The sequence below is a fragment of the Leopardus geoffroyi genome, chromosome B3 (assembly GCF_018350155.1).
Source record: "Leopardus geoffroyi isolate Oge1 chromosome B3, O.geoffroyi_Oge1_pat1.0, whole genome shotgun sequence".
Classification (NCBI taxonomy): domain Eukaryota; kingdom Metazoa; phylum Chordata; class Mammalia; order Carnivora; family Felidae; genus Leopardus; species Leopardus geoffroyi.
The window spans coordinates 52,718,761-52,736,036 of NC_059337.1; the positions used below are offsets into that span (position 1 = coordinate 52,718,761).

Consider the following 17,276-nt stretch of genomic DNA (forward strand, 5'->3'; position numbering starts at 1 on the left):
TTGGAATCTTTCTTTCTTTTTTTTTTTTTTTTTTTTGTTCCCCTGGAACAGTAGAAGTCAGGGACTTGAGAAAAGTGCCTGTTCTATAAATCAACCTATCCTAAGGATTGGCTGTTCCAACAATTAGACTGAGGATAGGGAGTGAGCAAGCCCATTTTGGCTCTCACGCTATGCTGTGTTCTACAACCCTTACAACCCAGTCTTTACCAGTATCAGAAATATTTTGGATTTCGACCTGTTTTATTTTTTCTCCATTGGTTCAGACCTTGGGTGAGAGGGATGGGTACTATCAAGTACCTTAGTGTAAGTATTTAAATTAAAACCCTATAAATATAAAAGAAATAAAGTATGAGGTCAAGGAAACTGAAAGATAAAATAAAATAAATAAAACAAATAAAAAAATATTCCATACAGTGGACTTTTTCAAATATCATGAAATCCTCAAGGTTGGGAGAGAAGAAAGATGAGAAAGGAGATAGGGAAGAGATCCTGGAAAAGCACTAGTAAATAACTTCAGCCATCACATTATTTCCTCAAGGTCACATCTGTATAGGTGTTCGGTGTCATGCTGACACTGACAAGAAGTGACTCACCAAGATGACAAAAGTTCTGACCTGGGCATTTGCCATCCAGTGGGGCAAGATGGCTCAAAATGGACCCTCAAGATATACAAGCCCTTCAGACACCAGCAGAGGGGCTGATGCCATCTGGCCAATGTCTGGAATTGAAGGACAAATGGGTGTTCTCCAGAAATGAAAGCATACTCTAAAGTCACTTCTTGGGGAAATATTTATTACAAATTTTCCTTCTGGGGCTGAATCTTTGAAAAGGAAGAGGAAAAACCAGAAGGCAGTGCAGAACATCTGTCTGGACAATAACAACCATAGAAAATTTGCCCATTATTATCTTCCTTGAAGATTAATCAAAATTAGAGATGAAATGAAATCTTCAGTTAACTTATTTTGGTGTACAGGTAAGAGAAAGGAACAAGGCAAAATAAGGACTTAGTTTTTTAAAAAACATACCCGTTTCTAAGTGTGTTTTGGGCCCCTGTCTGCTGTGGTCCAATGCTTAGTTTACTTTAACTCATTTCAAGACTGAAGCTGAAAGTGTCTAAAAAGCAAAAATCTGAATTGTTTTTAAAAGGACAAATTATGGGGGAACCTGGGTGGCCCTGTTGGCTAAATGTCCTACTTCGGCTCAGGTCATGATCTCATGGTTTGTGGGTACGGGCTCTGCGTCAGGCTCTGGGCTGATAGCTCAGATCCTGGAGCCTGTTTCGATTCTGTGTCTCCCTCTCTCTGCCCCTCCCCTGTTCACACTCTGTCTCTGTCTCTCTCAAAAATAAATAAACATAAAAAAATAATAAAATAAAATATAATAAAATAAAAGGATAAATTATGTTATACACACTGTTCCCACTAATAGAGGAAAATAAATGTAGCCTTTTTTTGTTTTTTAAAGATTTACAATAAGATTTGAGGCTGAGCAGGTCAGGCAGGGATGTTGACTTCTCTCCTCATCTGCACAGGGCTCACCTCAATGTCCCAAACATGTTCAGTGACTGTTTGCTGAACAAATAAATGAACCCTCTGTTAACAAGAAGATTAAATTATCCTGAAATTCCACCTTTCATGATTATCCTTTCCTAAATATTTCTATGACTAGCATACTTCTTTTGAAAAAAATTGATGTGAACTCTTTTCCCTGGGGTTACAATAAATTTCATTGAAGATTGCATTTAGAAACTGAAAACAGGAAGAAAAAAACCCACCCACACATTTCCTGGAATTACTGTTTCTATTCCACATGGTCAGAAAACAGTGTTTACCTGAATCAATACTTTTCAGTAGTGCATAGAAGTTTGGGAAATATTGGAGTTCCTCAAAGTTGTCTTCATTGTAGATTTTAGTTCTTCTTTCCAAGCCATTTGTCAAGGTTAAGGTATTAGATACTGTTTCATCATTTTGTCCATTAGTAAAACCATCTTGAATTGCTGCCATTGGAGTCTACATTGGGGGAAAAAAATCAATAAAAAATAAACATTTTGTTAGAGCTAATTACATTCCAGCTTGATTCTTTCCTCTTTGGTGCCCTTGAATGTGAAGTGAAATAACACCTCTTCCTTTGCAAGCTCCTGTAGGATCAAACCCTTTTCCAGGTATATGGGCATCTAGCCACATAGAAAGGTCACTGGGGCTGACAGACATATGCTTCACCTGAGGACCCTGGCTCCTGCTCCTGGAGAATAGACAGGGAATTTCTAGGTTCCCACTTGGCCAAGTTCTCCTCTATCAGTTCTCATGAATGTCTTCTCATAAGACTGCCTTTTACCAAGCAGGAGAACTTCAAAGTTACAGAATGTGTGGTGCCAAGATACAGGAAATCATGTGAGAACATCTAACACCAACAGAGCAGTCACACCTTGGGGACTTCTCCGTGAAATGTTAAGAGCTATCTGGAAGGGTACACAGGACACTTCTCTTCCAGACCTGATCCATTTCCAGTGTTCTGCATCTTAGTTAATGATCCATTGTCCATTCAGTGGACTAAACAGAAATTTAAGAGTCTTCCTTGTCACTCCCTCTTCATTTCCTCCATATAATTCATCAGTAGTCTTGTTGGCTCTACTTTCAAGATTTATCCCAAATTTGTACATTTCTCTCTTTCTCCATTACCTGGCTCTAGTCCAAGCTGCTTTCATCTCTGACTTTCTAACCATGTAACATCAACCACTTCCAATCTATTCACTGTATTTTCCATGTTATAGCCAGAGTTATCTTTTTTTTTAAATTTTTTTTCCAACGTTTTTTATTTATTTTTGGGACAGAGAGAGACAGAGCATGAACGGGGGAGGGGCAGAGAGAGAGGGAGACACAGAATCAGAAACAGGCTCCAGGCTCTGAGCCATCAGCCCAGAGCCCGACGCGGGGCTCGAACTCACGGACTGCGAGATCGTGACCTGGCTGAAGTCGGACGCTTAACTGACTGCGCCACCCAGGCGCCCCCAGAGTTATCTTTTAAAAAGTATGGTCACATAACTCCTTTGCTTAAAATCCTGCAGTGTTTTCCCATTGGTCCTACAATGAAGATCAGAATCCAAGGCCCTGCCTGGTCTGGCCTGGGTCCACCTCCCCTGGCTTATCTCTCACTACTCTCTCTGTGTGCAGCCACCCTGCCCTTGTTGCAACACTTAGATACTCCACACATTCTTCTCTACACACGGCCTCTCACGGTCGCAGCCTTCAGTTTTTGGCTCAAGTCACTTCCTCAGGGAAGCCTTCCCTGAGCCTAAGTCCAGAATAGGCTCCCTTTTTATGAAATCTTATAGAACCATGTTTCTTTCCTCACTTGAGGCAGTTGAAATGAAAATATGTAAGTATTTGAAGACCATCTACTTCTTCCATTAGACCTTAAGTTTCGTGAAAGCAGGGATTCTATCTTTTGAAATAAGCATTGTATCTCCAGTGCTTGGTTCATAATTGATACCTCAATAAATATTTATTGAGTGAATTAATATTTCATTTGCATCGATGCATTTAAATGACATGAGCAAACAGGTCAAGCATATGAATGTTTTAGAGATGGGTGAAAAAGGAGTACAAAATGGGAATGAAGGAAAATACAGTAGCTGTGTCACTTTCAGTTCAGATGGTAAGCTTGAGTGAATGTCATGAGCCCTTTGATAAATCAAAAATGTTTTGGATGGATCTTTAAAAGCTGTTTAAAAAAATGAAAGCTGGTGGAGATTGGAAGTAGAGAGAGCAAAAGAGCTGTTATGCTATCTAGTAAAAAAAAAAAATGCAGACCCAATTTCTGTTTTCTAGCCTCCTCTAAAAGAGGATTGTAAGCCTATACACTCTTTTTTCTTGTATTTGGGATAAGACGTTGGAGGGGATGAGGAGCCATGGGTCTAGATGCTGTGATGGAGAAAATAGGAGAGGTGAAGAGTTTGATTTTTTTCTTATATATAACCCTCTGTGGTCAGCTCATCTAGAGTTTTACAGGGAATTCAAAGAGCGGAGAAAGATTTTTGTAGCTTGGCTGATGCAGAAGAAAAGATGAAGAGGCACAGAGTCCAGGGAGGGGAAAGAAGGGTGGATGACTAGTCTAAGTAAAGGACAGTTCCAGGCCTCTGAACCAAAGAAAAGAGGAACGAGCAGGTGGAAGAGCACAGGATAGAATGGCGAAGCATATTCAGGCAACTAGCTCCGGGGAGTATACAGGCTGGTGTGGCAGAGGACCAAATCAACCCAAGTTTCTGTTTTTGGGATCTGGAGGCAGATGATGACATTCTGTGAACAGAAGTTATATACCGAAAGAGCTGCGAAATATTTGATTTCAGTTCACTGACATTATACAAGCAGTCGTTTTGTGGAATGGTTATAACATTGCCACATAGCGTTATGGATTAATTTACTGTGGAGTATAAGACATAACCTTTACTGTGTAATATAGTATAACCTGTATCTTCATTTTCAACATAGAGTTGATTTATATGTTTTAACTTGATATTTTGTGAGTATATATTTTATGTGGGTTAAATGTGTCACATACTCCAAATCTTCTCTGGCACCAAGTGAGGTATTACTTATATACAGATTATATTAATTATATACAAATACAGGTGGACACATACATTCATGCACATGCATATATACACATATCCATAACATATGCATATGAATTCACATATACATACCACTTTCTCTGGTATTTTTCCAGCCTGACTTTCAGTCACGCTTATGGGTTTATTGGGTTCCTCCTCATAAGTGTTGGCTTCCTTTGAGATCAGTTTTTGTAAAACCTCTGCTACTTCATCTTCTAGTGTGTGTGCCTGGCTTTCTGTGATCTGTTAAAAAGTAAAAACATATGTAACTATTATTCTCATATTTATGATTAAAAAATCTAGACTAAACTCTGAACTTGAACACATTTTTATGCAATGAGAGAATCTTCTGGTCCTTCTTTCTAGATAGCCCTTGTTTATGCCTCTGTTTGTTGTTGGACATTCCCCAGAACTCCTGGGAAAAAGTGCCTTTGGGCCATGCAAGTGATTAGTCCTGTCTGTTGGAATCTATGGAACACTTATTTCTCAACCGTCAGCTACAAGTCATGACTAGGGAACCTCTGAAACAGGCACATTTAGGACCTTAGTAAAGCCTGTCAGGGCTGTATAAGGGCTGGGAGCCTGGCTGGGAGAGGATCAAATTGAATTGCTTACAGTTTCCCAAACACGGCATGCCTTTGTTCCTGTTATTCTCTTCTCATAATTCACGTATATTTTACTGCTGCTGGTTAAATCCTAATCATCCTTTTTTTAAATGTTTTATTTATTTTTGAGAGAGAGGGAGCACAAGTAGGGGAAGGGCAGAGAGAGTGGAAGACAGAGGATCTGAAGTGAGCTCCATGCTTATCAGTAGGGAGCCTGATGCGGGGCTCAATACCGTGAACCATGAGATCATGACTGTAGCTGAAGTCAGTTGCTCAATTGACTGAGCCACCCAGGAGCTGCCTAACTGTTTTAAGCTGACTTTAAACACTTCCTTCTCTGAAGTTCTTCTTTATTGCCCAATTGGATATGGTCCATCCTCTGGCATGCTGAACTGCTTTTATGGTTTTGATGCAGCTTGCATTGTGGACATGTGCGTATTTGTGTGGCTCTTCTGGTAGACTATAAGTTCCTAGAGGGAAAGAATGTTGTCATATTTGTCCTCAAAACCTACCGTGTCTAATATAAAGTAGATGTATTATAAACACTTGGCTACAACTCGGATCATGTGGCTTGGCTTCTTAGTAAATTCCAAACTGTACTAAGAAATGGGTTTATTCTCATGCATGACTTACTAGGCCAAGATTCAACAGTTTAGAAACAATCTTGTCAAATACTCCTCTGTCATTTTCCTCATAAATCCTGGTAGCAATTTTCTGGACAATGTCTTCAGCAGTTAAAGGAGTTCCATCTAGTTGATGAAGGCCATCTGGATCATCTAGACAGAGCAATCACAGTTTCACATTATAGTTATCATAGGCCTATTTCAGGATCATACTATACTTACAATCTATACCTTGTTCTTGTACACTTAGATATATTTGGAATGTATTTATGATACTGCTTCGTTCACTTAAATTGTTGGTTTGAAATATAATTTTGCTTAAAGTTAAGAACCTATGATGATAATGGAAATTCTGAAATCTTCTTACGTGACTGTAAGAAAAAGGAAGATCTGAAGACACCACAAAAGGCCTCTCTATTTTTTTATTCTAATAATACAAACAAGATTATACTTTTACATTTTACAGTATGCCACATTTGTATAGTATGCCATATTGTTCAAAACACTCTTCTACATATTATATAATTTGATATTCCATTTCCACACAAGGAGTAGACTGGTAACATCCACATGTGTATTTCTTCTGCTGGCAAATTCCTGGGCTGATGGTGGGGGAATCTACCTCACACCCAGAATCAGAGAGGGTGTATTAAAGATTTTATGACTTATCTGGAATAAATATTTACTTCTAACTGAACATGTGTCAGAACTCCTTTATGGAAGACAGCTTAATGTGATAAGCCCCTTACTCCAGAGAATAGGGAACTTACTTTATGTGTATGAAATTTAAACTTTTAAAAGGAGACAACAGATTTGAACAAAGCAATATGTAAATCTATGTAAATCTCTGCAGAGATGTTTGCAAATGCGTATCCTTAGCTTTCCTGGGAATACACCAGCAACATTACTTCAGAGTACAGCAAGAGCCCATCCTGAGGAAGGACACAGTAGGGTTGGTGGCATATCCAAGAAAACTCTCGGGGGATCCGTTTGTCTTTTGTAACCTACACCACATCAAGCAATATGTTAATATGTGCAAGTTTACAAGGCACTTAACTCCTCCTGTCACCTCTAGCAGATCTGAAAGATCAGAATTTTAACCCATGATACCACTGTTACCTCTATATCCTTGGATGACTGTAAAGGGAGATAATAGGATTATCTGTTTCATGGGATTCTTATGCAGATCAGATGAAATAAGATGTAAATGTTCCTTTTAAACTGCCAAGTACCATATGAAAGCTAATGTGCAGTATTATATGAAAACTAAATGTCATTATATATAGTGGATTTGTACATGAAAAAAAAGGAACTACGATTATCTTCTAGAGAAATGGAAATTGAGTCTCTGGTCAAATTCCGCCCCAATAATTCTGATCATATTTACTCAAAGAAAGAAGAGCCTAATATTTCTAATCTGATCCTGTCCTTTTCTTCCATGGCTTTGGGGATTCAGACAAGGAGTTTCTCTCATGACCTTTCTTCTAGAATCTATACACCTGAAGATATATGCTGCCTTAGGCAGAACAGTTTCTTGTTGTTTGAAAAGAAGCTTAGGAAACTGAGTAGGGTGATTATAGACGGAGAACTGGAAGTTTCCTGGTGGTAGACTACTGCTGAACTGTCAACCAATCCATTAGCTATGAGCCCTTCGAGCCCTGTGTACCAGAGTGACTAATAAGCAGAAAAGACCCTAAGAAAAAAAACCTCATAAGATCAGTTCCCCTCCAGACTGACTGAAAATTGGGTTCATTATCCATTTTTTTCAGGAGCAGAGATTATTATTTAGGTCTGATGCTTCCATTTGTGGGTTGTAAGACTGACTCTAGGGATTAATGTGAAGCAGAAACTGCCCAAGGTCTATGCAGAGGTGGAAAAATTTATTTCCCTTCCCACTTAATCCCTCAGGATCTGAAAAAAAGAAAGCATACTGTTTGCCTGCTGGAGCTGGAAAATAACTGAGATGACTGTTTTTCAGTTCATTTACTTCATAACAGGGAGAACATAAGCAACACTCTGAAGAAACAGCCTCTTCGCTTTGCTGCACTGCTGCATTCTCCTGAGCCAGGAACTTAGGACTCCACTAGCAGACCTTTGCTAGATGGGGTTAAGAGTTGACCACTTGGGCATTGCTCTTTACTTTCCATTGATTTTCCATGGCTTCTCTAAAATGGACAGAATTACTCAGAGTGACTTCTTTTTTCTCATCAAGGAGTATTTTACCCTCCTACATATATAAGCCAAACATGAGTTCAATGTTCATAACTTTTTTAAAGCAGCTGCAACATCCTAAGTGGGTGTGAAAGGGCCATCTTCCAAGTCATCATCTTCCCAGTTACTCTTTGAATCCTTGGCATCTATTATGGCACTTGACATTCATTTGTCCAGTACATTTTTATTAAAGTCTTAATATGGGCCAGAACTTGAAACACACTGATAAATAGTTTAGGCATGATACCTAACTACACAGAGCTAACTGTCTAGTTCAAGTCTGAAACATAGCAATTGCTCAATGAATGTCTGTTTGGTGAATGCACTCAGGAGCCCTGAAACACTGCTTTATAAAAGAAATTTGGAAAAATCCTGAATCACATATACTATAGAAAACATAGAAAAGGAGAAGTGATGGGCCCTACAAGCCCATCTGGAGGTTTCCTAAAAGTGTGAAAGTACCCTGCAGAAGTTCGGCTTCCTTACTCTCCCTTCTAGGATGTAAGTCTACATGCCTCTGAGGTTCCAGTTAACTTGGTGTTCCCAAACCCACCTGGTTCCAGGATTCCCAAGGAATGAGAGGAGACCAGTAATTCACTCATAGAGCCCACTCTCTCCAACAATCTTCTCTGTAATTTCAGGTGGGCTTGAATGACTCCTAGGGTAAACCTAGAGCTGTCAGGGCTAGTACTTCATAGTTATAAACCCATTTGGGATGGTAATAAAATATTGAACTATTTAAAATAAGTTACTCAGGTTAGTGGTTGGATCACAAACAGATCTATGCCTCTGCCTGCATATACAACCAGTTTGACCAAAAAAAAAAAAATGTAGTCAAACATTAGACTAATTAAAAAATTTTTTTTAAATCAAATGGTAAGTTCAGTCAAAGTGGTTGAAACTGTTTTATATGAAGCTATACCCAGTGTCTATTTCTAGTCTAAATATTTTAGGTTAAAAGTAGAATTCAAAAGAAATTTCCTTGAGTAGTATGCTATATGAAATTTTTCAAAATATAAACCATCTCCCTTATCCCATTCATATACAACACACTTCTGAATTTTCCTCAGCCTGTGATATCCAATGAAAGTCAAATTTATTGATAGTTGTGTTCTGGTGGAGATAACCAGCATAATGCTCTTGTGACCATGGAACAGAATAAGGACATTAAAGAAAATCTGTAGTCACACTTAAGCAGTGGTCCTCAGCACAGAAAACACACTCTCTTCATCAATGCTTAGGTACAATAGTTCGTTTATTCCCTTGTATATATTATTTTATTTGTTCATTCATTCATTTACTCATCTATTCATGCAGTGAATTCGTAAGCATTCAGATACTGGAGCTACAATGTTTCTGTACTAGTGAAGTTTTCAGTTTAATTAAGGAGAAAGGCAGAAATCATAAGTAGACGCACTTAGGAATGTAAAATTACAAATTGCATTAAGTGTCACGTGTGAAAGGAACAGGTTTCTATCAGATTATGTGTATTGGATGAACACAGGAACCTGTCCTTGCAGGACCATGGAGGCCACATTAAGGCTTTTGGTTTTTATCCCAAGAGAAATGGGAATCTACTAATGGGTTTTATGCAAGAGTGTCAAGCTCATACTTGTATGTTGAAAAGATTACTCTGGCTGCTATGAGTTGGAGAAGGGCAGAGTGGATGCTGGAAGGTCCATTAGAAGATTTTGCTGTAGTTCAAGTGAGACATGATTAGAGTTTGGATAAGGTGATCAAGGATGGTGATCTTGGTGGTGATCAAGGTTAGAGGGATAAAACCCTACTATATATATTATATAATATATATACATTATATAATATAGATCATTTATATGTATGATATGTATGGTGTGTGTGTGTGTGTGTGTGTGTGTGTGTGTGTGTGTGTGTGTGTGTATAAAGTACTGGTTGCCTGCTGGAGCTGGAAAACAACTGAGATGACTGTTTTTCAGTCATATATGCAGTATATGAAGTCTGATATATACATACATATATATGAAGTCTGGGCTAGTGTTAGGAGACATCAGGTTATGGATGGTAATTAAGGCCATGAAAAGGTTAGAATGACCTATGGAGAAAGATATGACTAGGAAGAGAACATTGAGAAGAAAATAATGATATTTCACCTTTTCTGGGGAATATTTTTTGATTTAATTAGTTGAGAATTAAAGATTTTTTTCTTTGTACTCATAGTTAAAATAAATTGGAATGTTAAAATGAATTTAATAGCATAAAATATAGACAGCAGATTGAAGTTGATTTCAAAGCATCAGTAAAGGAAACTTAAAAAGAGAAACTAAAATTTGGGCTTCTGTGGAGCTTAGGCCTCACAGAAGAAACTGGGCTTTCTCTTCATTTTGGTCCTGACTAATAAAGGACAATGAATGTATAATGGCTGTTTTTAAAATGTAGGACTTTCTCCTAACCCACAATGGGAAACTCCAAATTAGAGCAAGCAAATAGGAAGCAAAAGTTCTTTTTCCTCATTTACCTTGAAATTTATGATTCAATCCGCTCTTAGTAGAATCATAATCATCAATCAGTCTTCGATTCTTGGTTGAATCGACATCTTCCACATTCAATTTATTATCATCTGGGGAGCTTCTTATGGATTGTCTTTCTTTCTCAATTTTTTCCTTTTCTGTTATTGCCTTTAGCAGGTTCAAGTTATCAACAAAGGAGTAATTGCTTTCACCTGGCTTGTTTTCTGGAAGAAAAGCCCCCAAGCCCAACACATCCATTTTAGTTAAGATTTTCATAACCTACATTATTTAAATTAATATCAACATAATTTCTTTTTACCTGGAGGGTATGTTTTTTTAATCTTGTCTGCCTCTGCTTCAGCAATCTAGGAAGTAAATTGGAGATAGACCTGATTTTAAATCATTGCTCCCCCACTTATCCAATATGACAGCTAAATGATTCAATCTCTGTGGGATTTAGTTTTCTTATTTGAAAATGTAGATAATAATTTCTGTGTCAAAGCACTACCATAAGGATTAAATGAGATAAAATAAAGGGCAGATGGTCTATAAATATTAATTCCCTCTCCTATAATATTGGTGAGAGATAAATCTCGGATAAATTAAGCAGCCTTACAATAGAATGGATGTGATGTTGAGCTTTCTGGGTTATTATACAGCCAGTCTTATGTATTATACAGAATTCTATGTATATAACTGTCAGGATATACAAATTTCCAAAACTATATTTTCCATCCTAAGTTCTGTCAATGTATTATTAAGCTCTTGAAATTTGTGAATTCAAAATAGCTAAAATGTTACAGCATAATTACATTAAATATAACTAAAATAAAATGAAATAGCGTTTATAATTTTACTTTTGACCTACCTGTTCATTCAAAGGTCTTTCTGCACTTAATTCGCTATTATGTAGAGGTTTGTCTAGAATCACCAAACACAAATATAAATTTAATTGTGCACTGGAAAGACACGCTATGTCTCTTACTACATAAAATCTCCAAAAAAGAAAAACAAATATTAAGATAAATGTTTTTGGATGACTGTGGAACAAAAATATGTATTAACAAAGATAATCAAGATTATACAATAACAATCTTTATCAACATTGCCTTGCTTATTATCCTGGTGTACTTACTGAGTTAATAAAATTGCACTTTTATTTTTCTGCCCAGAAATCTAACATATAGTTCTAACACTTGGCTCACTAGCTGTTTTCAACTAGATAGAGCATAATTTGGATTGGCATTATTAGCACATTAAAAGCTCTTTTATCATATACTGCACATATCATGAATAAAGTATCGGAGAAAGGTTATAAAACAACTAGAAAAAAAAAATAGACAAAAAACAGGCCACTTTGTAAGGCAGAAAAATCATCCCCCAGCCCCGTTTCAGAATAAGGTATTTCAAAACAACCCATGTTATTACTCTATCATTCAAAAAGTGTAGGGGAAAAAAAAATCTGTCTTCCTGCTCTAAATTCGAACTGATTTCTGTCAATATGCACGGATACTGTCTGATCAGAAAACGAGGCAAGGTGATTTACAGTTCACGGGATTATGCCAAGCTTTACCTTTCCGTGGCGAAATAAAAGGGAGATGGGAAGAAAAGTGTCCACGTACCTTGGCTGCCTCCCGGCTTGGGGAAAGCTTGAATTGGGCTGCTTTGGAGCACCAACACCAGAATCCAAGTGCCGGTCCAAAGGAACCCCATTCTTCTACGCTTGGCTTCAGATACAGCCTGGCGCCGGGCTCCCTGAGCTTCGGCTTTTGTTATGAATGAAAAGAAGGAGTAAAAACAGGAAGAGCTAGGAGGGAGGGTGTGGGGAGGGTGAGTGGCAGGGACCCAGCGGCCGGCGGAGCTCCGCGCGGCTGCAGAGTAAAGCGATTAGAAAGGCTCCAGGCGCTCGGGAGTCAGGTCCTCAGGTGGAGGAGAGCGCTGTCCGCCGTGTGGGTGCTGAAGTTCCTGTGACGCGAAGCCGGCCGCGGGTCCGCTAGGGCGTAGCCTTACTCTCCTTCCTTTAGAGGAAGTGAGGAAGGAAGCGCATGCTCCTTGAAAGCCAGAGGCGGGAAGGGATGGCGTCAGCGACACCAACGCTACTCCAATCCCCCGAGAATGTAAGGGGGGAGGGGAGACTGGCAAGCTAGCGTATTTTCTGTGCCGCAGTCTTACGGGTGCCCCTGCGCTCAGGGTCACCTGGATTGCCATAAGCTCGGACGTCATTGTCGTAACTTCCCAACTAGACGTTACCTCAAGGACCAAATGACTTCCCTGATCTTGCACCTGTCAAGGAGAGATAACCTTTTATGAAGGTTTTTGCTTTGGGATAGTTCTGGGATATCTGCCCCAGAATTCCTTCTTTCTGTTCCACCTGCTGTACCCAAAAGGTAGATGTAATTCTTACATACATCCGTAGAGAAGCCCTGCCTTTGTGATTTGAGTTGACATACAAAACGTCTCTCAGTACTTTTATTTCTTTCTTAGCTCTATGCAGTCTTTTGAATTGGGAAATTCAAGGAACATTGTTTCAAATAGTCAGATTGTCGTTACACTTTCTTACTGTCCTAGATGCTAAAACAGAACTAATAAAATTATTTGTTTCCCCAAGCATAGATGTCCTCATCAGTCTTGAGTAGGTAAGCATCAAGGGCCAGTTTCATTGTGAAATTCTCCCTTCCCCACTAAGGGGAAAGCTTCCTCTTCATCACCACAAGTGCCACAAAACAAACAAACCAAGAAACATTTCTGTAAAATTCTCCCCCAGGATTCAATTATGCCTAAGAGCCTGGCTGTTTCAGAAGTCTTTGAAGAGAGAAGATAGTCACAAAAAGTATTTACATCATAACTGGGTCAGGAGGTGCTTCCTACATTCTGAGAATATTCCCCGAAGCCTAACATCATTGCATAAAAGGAGTTATCAAAAGACTTTTAAATGATGAATACAAGCAACAGTAATGTGAGCAGGGTGCTGAGTAAGCTCTTTAGTTTCTGATTTTTAAACAGAGCTTGGAACCTTTCCTTTGGACTGTGGCATGCTGGGAACCAGTCTGAATAATGACCAAATAGAAGGATTCAGCACAATCAGGCCTTTGATTTCTGCACCCTTGCTTTTCAAGGAGCAACTTAGTCATTCAAGTACCTAAAAACAAACAAACAAACAAGCTAACAAACAAATATCCCTTGTTCTGAAGGTTTTTGAGTTTGGAAGTCTCTCAAATACTTCCCTTTAGAATCTGAAGAGTACTTTCAATCTAACAGCTACTTCAAGACAAATAGTTTTTTCTTGGCACTGATAACATAGCATTATTATCCCAGCATACTAGTATACTGCATTAAAAAAAATCATCACAATTTATAATCTCAGCTGAGTGAAGGGTAAATTTCCTTAGGTTACTCTTCTTTTTTATTTATTTATTTTGAGAGAGAGAAGGAGAGAGAATACCAAGCAGGCTCGCACTGTCAGTGCAGAGCCTGACACAGAGTTCAAGCTCAAGAACTGTGAGATCATGAACTGAGCCAAAATCAAGAGTCAGACGCTTAACTGACTGAGCCCCCCAGGCACCCCAAATTCCTCTTCTTTAAAACAGAGAGGACCAGCTCTGTTTACCTCATGTTATTGTGGGGATCAAATGGTACATGTTTCAATCAAGTGATTTTGATGCCAAGAATATTATAAAAGACACAGCTTAAAAATAAATCATAAAATATTTTCAGCATTTAAGAAACATCACTGAATATTATGTGAAATAGTCATTCACCAATCCTGACACTCGCTGTATTGCTCACCTGATTCCTCAGTCTCACTTTATTCTTCTTTTCATTCTCCTCCATTTTTCCTATTGATATACAGTTGACACACAATGTAACATTGGTTTCAAGTGTACAACATAGTAATTCAACAACTGTATATCTTATGCTGTGCTCACCACAAGCGTAGTTACCATGTGTACATCGCTATCACAATACCTCTGATTACATTCCCCATGCTGTATGTTTCATCCCAGTGACTTATTCATTTCATAACCAGAAGCCCGTACCTCACATTTCTGTTCACCCATTTAGCCTCACTCTCTTATTTGTCCTGTTTCTGACTCACTTCTCCCCTCAATATGCTTGCAGTTGAGAGAGAGGCTCAGGGTAGAATGAAGGTAAGAGATGGCTACTGAGCACATTGCATTGCTTACCCCCCAAAATTTTAAAGGTGTTTAACCTTTCTCTGCCATTTGGAATCAAGGCGACTGTATTAAGTGGACACCGAATCTAGAAACATGTTATGTTTCTGATCAAATCACCATGGAACACTGAATAAACTGTAAGGCATGGATTAGTTTATATTCTTCAGTCCTATGGATGTTTCTGCTGGACACAGTGTAGGTCTGAATGGAGTGATCCTAAGTTTCACTTAGTCATTTAGCAGATGTTTATTGAGCACTTGAAATGTAGCAAGTATTAAGATAATTGTTGGGCACACAAAAACAAACAAATAAGATGGCCACTGCTAGTCTTACAGCCTAATAAAAAGAAAGGACTGTGATTATAACAACACAACTATTTACTGACTGAATGACAAATCCTACATATTGATCTCATTTCAATGTAAGTGAGCAAATAAACACAAAAGCGTGTTATGGGTCCTCTGTTTTACGTGCAGAGTTCAGGTAGGGTGCAAATAATGAAATGGATGGTCTGGCAAGGTTTCAAAGAGAAGATATCTCTTTTTTGTTAATAATAAAATATTAACATATTTGATTATTGTGTGTAAGTACACTATAAACATTGAATAATATAAAAAATACATGTTGAAATTACAAGTGTCATTGACACAGATCAGATGATCATGAAGTAGACAATGTACAATGCACAGGGAGTTTGTCAATGCTTCTTGTGTATAGGTGAACACACGCATGGATTGCTTGTAATGCCCTCATTCACTGGTGGGAGAAGACACTTTTTGAGCTGAGTCTTGAAGATAGAGATACTTGAAGGATGTTTTTATTCATTACAGAAAAATCATTATATTAATTATTGCAAATTTTATTATAGGAGATTTCAAACAAACATAGAATTAGAGAAAATATTGAAATTAACTGCCATGATTTCATTTTCCAACTTAAAGATCATTAACTCATAACCACTTTTTTATTTTATATTCCCAACAACTTTGCACTTCCAATGGATTATTTACTTATAAAAATCCCAAACTTCGTATCATTGCATCCATATTTAAGTCAGTATGTTTACTTAAAAGATAAGGATTCTTTTTTCCTAACATTACTGTAATGCCCTTAGCATATCTCATAATAATAATACTACCTTAGTATCATCAAATATCCAGTCAGAATTAATACTTCCCCACTTGCTTTATAAATATTTTGACAGTTGGTTTGCTTGGATTAGGATCAAAACAAGGCCATGCATTACTTTTGGCTAACATGTGAGAGGTATATGTGAGTGTAAGATAAAAAAGATACATGTTGTAAGGTTTTCTTTATCTTCCCCAGACAAGTTAGTTTATTCCTTATAATACTGTGCATACTTCCAATACAGCATGTATCTCATTGTGCTGCTTTTTGAACATGCTTCTTTTCTCCTTATTTCAAAAACAATAAATATACATTGAAGGAAAATTCTGCTAATACAGATAAGCAAAAAGGGGGAAATCTGATAGAGATAACCACCAACTTTTGGTATATGTCCTTTTGGTGCATGTTTTTGTCTAAGAAAATATTTTATATATATCTCTATAAAACTGTATCTTATACTATAATTATTACCTTACATAATTTATCCCATTAGCTATTTATCCCACTAAACTATGAGCTCCTCAAAGGAAAGGATCTTGTTTTACTTATCTTTCATTTCTCAGCCATCCTTACAGCATCCGGAAATCTATTTGTATAAATAAATGAATAAAATGACAAGGATTACCAGCTCATCTCTGGTCTTCAGTGGAGTATTAAAGTCACCTACAATTACTATATTATTATCAATAAAATTGCTTAGGTTTGTGATTAACTGATTTATATATTTGGGTGTTCATGTTGGGGGCATAAACATTTATAATTGTTAGCTCTTCTTGATGGATAGATGCCTTAATTATGATATAATGCCCTTCTTCATCTCTTGTTACAATATTTACTTTAAAATCTAGTTTGTCTGATATACGTCTAGCTACTCCAGCTTTCTTTTGACTTCCAGTAGCATGATAGATAGTTCTCCATCCCCTCACTTTCAATCTGAAAGTGTCCTCAGGTCTAAAATGAGTCTCTTAGGGGCGCCTGGGTGGCTCAGTCAGTTAAGCGTCCGACTTCAGCTCAGGTCACGATCTCGTGGTCCGTGAGTTCGAGCCCCGCGTCGGGCTCTGGGCTGATGGCTCAGAACCTGGAGCCTGCTTTGGGTTCTGTGTCTCCCTCTCTCTCTGCCCCTCCCCCGTTCATGCTCTGTCTCTCTCTGTTCAAAAATAAATAAACGTTAAAAAAAATTTTAAATGAGTCTCTTATAGACAGTATATAGATGGATCTTGGTTTTTTTAATCCATTATGATACCCTATGTCTTTTGATTGGGGCATTTAGTCCATTTACATTCAGAGTGATTATTGAGAGATATGGATTTAGTGTCATTGTGTTATCTGTAGGTTTCGTGCTTATGGTGATGTCTCTGGTCCTTTGTAGTCTTTGCTGCTTTCCATTCACAGAGTCCCCTTTAGGATCTCCTGCAGGGCTGGTTTAGTGGTCATGAACT

General features: G+C 38.0%; 1 protein-coding gene across 1 annotated transcript in view; it reads right to left on the minus strand.

The window, feature by feature from the left end:
- The window catches only part of SCG3 (secretogranin III), a 34,672-nt gene extending 22,069 nt beyond the window's left edge, over window positions 1–12,603 (minus strand). Inside the window, exons 1-7 of the mRNA XM_045449741.1 lie at window positions 12,157–12,603; window positions 11,403–11,455; window positions 10,854–10,899; window positions 10,543–10,758; window positions 5,848–5,990; window positions 4,703–4,852; window positions 1,832–2,009 (exon numbers count right to left, since the gene is read on the minus strand). Coding sequence (XP_045305697.1) covers window positions 1,832–2,009; window positions 4,703–4,852; window positions 5,848–5,990; window positions 10,543–10,758; window positions 10,854–10,899; window positions 11,403–11,455; window positions 12,157–12,247 — 877 coding nt within the window. The 5' untranslated portion in view covers window positions 12,248–12,603. The remainder of the gene's footprint in view (window positions 1–1,831; window positions 2,010–4,702; window positions 4,853–5,847; window positions 5,991–10,542; window positions 10,759–10,853; window positions 10,900–11,402; window positions 11,456–12,156) is intronic.
- Window positions 12,604–17,276: the final 4,673 nt, after the last annotated feature.